General features: G+C 39.0%; 1 protein-coding gene across 1 annotated transcript; it reads left to right on the top strand.

The window, feature by feature from the left end:
- Positions 1-999: 999 nt before the first annotated feature.
- LOC102845304 (GATA zinc finger domain-containing protein 1-like) lies at positions 1,000-1,983 on the top strand. The gene is made up of 2 exons (XM_006888895.1): positions 1,000-1,250; positions 1,416-1,983. The coding sequence occupies exons 1-2, from the start codon at positions 1,000-1,002 to the stop codon at positions 1,981-1,983; spliced, it is 819 nt and encodes a 272-aa protein (XP_006888957.1).
- Positions 1,984-3,300: the final 1,317 nt, after the last annotated feature.

The raw sequence follows: 3,300 nt of genomic DNA on the forward strand, positions 1-3,300 counted from the left end.
CAATGAGATTGGCACAGGATAGAACAGGGTTTAGGGCTGTTGTAAGTAGGGTCGCTATAAGTCGCAAACGACTCGATGGCACATAACAACAACAACAACAACAAAACAATACATGTATAAGTGATTAAACAGAAAACCAATGGCTTTGCAAAATTTCACTCAAGTCACAATAAAATAAAAAAATAAGTGAATAAAAATTAGAAGCAACTGAAGTGCCAATGAACAGACAAAAATGAATAAACAAACCATGGGAATACACACACACACACACGCACAGTGGAATACTGTGCAACACTGAAGGAAAACAGAGTTTGTGAAACACTACATAACATGGATAAGTCTAGACAACATGATGCTGTAAAAAACATGCCAGACACAAAAAAATAAAGACTGTAGGAGTCACTATATAAAAAGCTCAGAGAAAGTATACAAAATTAACTAGTTTTAGGTGGCTTCAAGGAATATATCGTGAGTAAAACTAAAAATAAAGAGGGTCATTAACACTGTCTATAAACAAAAATTTAAGACATAAAAATTAACTAGAAAAAGGTACAAAAAATTTTAATAGAATCAAAAGAATCTATTTTTGAGCAAAAACCAAAAAATAAATAGCCTAGATAATATAATAGTGTTCCAGACTTAAATTTCCCTGAAATCTGGAATTAGGTGTAACAAGTTTCTAATAATAATGGTGTATAATGTTTGTTTGCTCTAGATGAGTAGAGAAAGACTGTAAATCAGTAAGTGACGATGACTTATGATTGAGATTTAGGATTTTGTGTATTCCAATCCTTTTTTTTTTTTTTGTGATATAAAATAGAATGTATATGAATGATGGTATAAAACACAAAGGGCAAGCTGGTTTGGGTAAAGGGGCCAGAGAACCGGCTTCCCGCCTCCAGGGGCAGCGGAACGGGGGGGCCGACCAGCGGGCGGCCCGAGCCAGTGGCCGCCATTCCGGTGTTGCTGCGCCAGCGGGGCCCGCCCGAGCCGGCCACCATGCCGCTGGGCCTGAAGGCCACCTGCAGCGTTTGCAAGACCACGTCGTCCTCGATGTGGAAGAAGGGCCCGCAGGGGGAGATCCTCTGTCACCACTGCACAGGCCGGGGCGGCGCGGGCGGCGCGGGCACCGGTTCGGGGGCGGCTGGTGGGACGTGGGGCGGCGGTGGCGGCAGCGGCTTTGGCGCGGCGGCCTTCGCCAGCACCTTGGCCGCCCCTCCGCAGAGCAGCGGGGGCGGGGGCGGCAAGCAGAAGAGCTCCCCAGGCCTCACCCGCCGGCGGAGGCCGACCTGGGCTTGAGGCGGACGGAGGCCCGGCCGGCGGGGAGGGGGCGGTGGTAGGGGCCTTCCCGGATCGCGATGCCCCTCTTGGGCCGTGCCGCCTCTTACACACCCCCAGATGAAAAGACCTTCATTGAGTAAGCAGGAAATTCACCTGAGGTCTGATCGGCTCAGAAATACTAAGTACAAGTCTGCTCCAGCCGCTGAAAAGAAAATTTCCACCAAAGGAAAAGGGAGAAGACATATTTTTAAGTTAAAAAATCCCATCAAAGCTCCAGAATCAGTTTCCACAATAATCACTGCAGAAACAATCTTCTACAAGGGAGTATATTACCAAATTGGAGATGTTGTGTCCGTGATTGATGAACAGGATGGAAAGCCTTACTATGCACAGATCAGAGGTTTTATTCAGGATCAATATTGTGAGAAAAGTGCAGCAGTAATGTGGCTCGTTCCCACTCTCTCTAGCCCCAGATACCAATTTGATCCCGCATCATATGTCATAGGACCAGAGGAAGATCTTCCAAGGAAGATGGAATATTTGGAATGTGTCTGTCATGCACCTTCTGAATATTTCAAGTCACGATCTTCACCATTTCCCACTGTGCCCACCAGACCAGAGAAAGGCTATATATGGACACATGTCGGACCTACACCCGCAATAACTATTAAGGAAAGTGTTGCCAATCATTTGTGGCTTTAAATGAAAACTGGGTTTCCAGTTACCTTGTGGTTGTACAGTACTACTGCAAGATACATGTGTTTCTTTTATGAAACTCTTAGATGGAAAAAGAATCTAAAATAAAGTTTTCTCTACTATCCAATAATAACTGGCTTCTTTATTAATAATTATTTACAAAAGTAAAAGGGATAGTAAAGAAAGAAATATATTTTGAAATTAAATATTATAATTCCAATATGTAACTTCCCAAGCAAAAAGCTTGATATTTTTAGGGAAGATAAGTATCCATTTTTCTCCATAACTTATTTCTAGGACCTGCATTAAGATTTCTTGCATTTTTTCATAGCTATAAGATTTTAGTTAGATTTTAATTTCTGAACAAGTGCTTACAATCAAATAAAATGTAGATATGACTGAAAGTATCATTAAATCACATAACCCTTAGTTTTCTCACCTGGAAAATGCTGTGAAAGACAATTTAAAACTCATTTGCTGCTTTAACCTCTTAAAAAAGGTAATTGGTAAATGGTTTTCTAGGTCTAGATTTTTTTATTGTGGTTTAAGCAAAAGTTTACTAACAAAGTTTGTTTTGCATTGAATGTTCTTCCATATTTTGTTTTATGATATGAATTATAATACAATGTAACATCATTCTTCTCACTTCTCCCAGTGAATCTCCTTTCCATTGATCCTTGTATTCTACCCATTCCTGCCTTCTGGATATTACCCTTGGGCAAAGGCTGCTCTTTGGACCCTATGTGATTGGCTGTTGTCTAGTGAGGTGGCCCAGACTTTTTTAAAAAACTCAACTAATTCTGTAAAAAAAAAACACCAAACAAAAAACACAAAGGGCATGTACAAAACACAGACTGTACCAATGATTCTATGCTCAATCCATTTTTAATGTTAATAGTTTTTCTAATTTTTCTGTAGTAAATATATACTCATTGTGAAATAAAAGAGAGAAATTGCAACAAAATACCCTTAAATGCTAATGCTTATACCATTTATTGTAATAACTCTACTTTCAATAACTGTAAGATACATATAATAAGAGATATCAGAAATTTTTTCTTTTATTATGTTTATTAAAATAAAATGCTGTTTAGGATTCAGAAAAGATGATATAAGGAGAGCTAGATTTATGATGAAGAGATTCAGAGTTGCAGCCTTTATTTCTTGGTGCACTTTCTATTTTTCTTTCATGGAAATAAATAGCTTCCTGCAACTATTGTACAAAATTTTGCAGAAAGATTATTGTTATATTTTCAAAAAGAAAATGTTCTATTTAAACTGTTATTTTTAAAATAATTTTTATGAGAATTTACAGAGATTTTG

Source organism: Elephantulus edwardii, unplaced genomic scaffold, assembly GCF_000299155.1.
Source record: "Elephantulus edwardii isolate Elephantulus edwardi_28Jun2011 unplaced genomic scaffold, EleEdw1.0 scaffold00072, whole genome shotgun sequence".
Taxonomy (NCBI): Eukaryota; Metazoa; Chordata; class Mammalia; order Macroscelidea; family Macroscelididae; genus Elephantulus; species Elephantulus edwardii.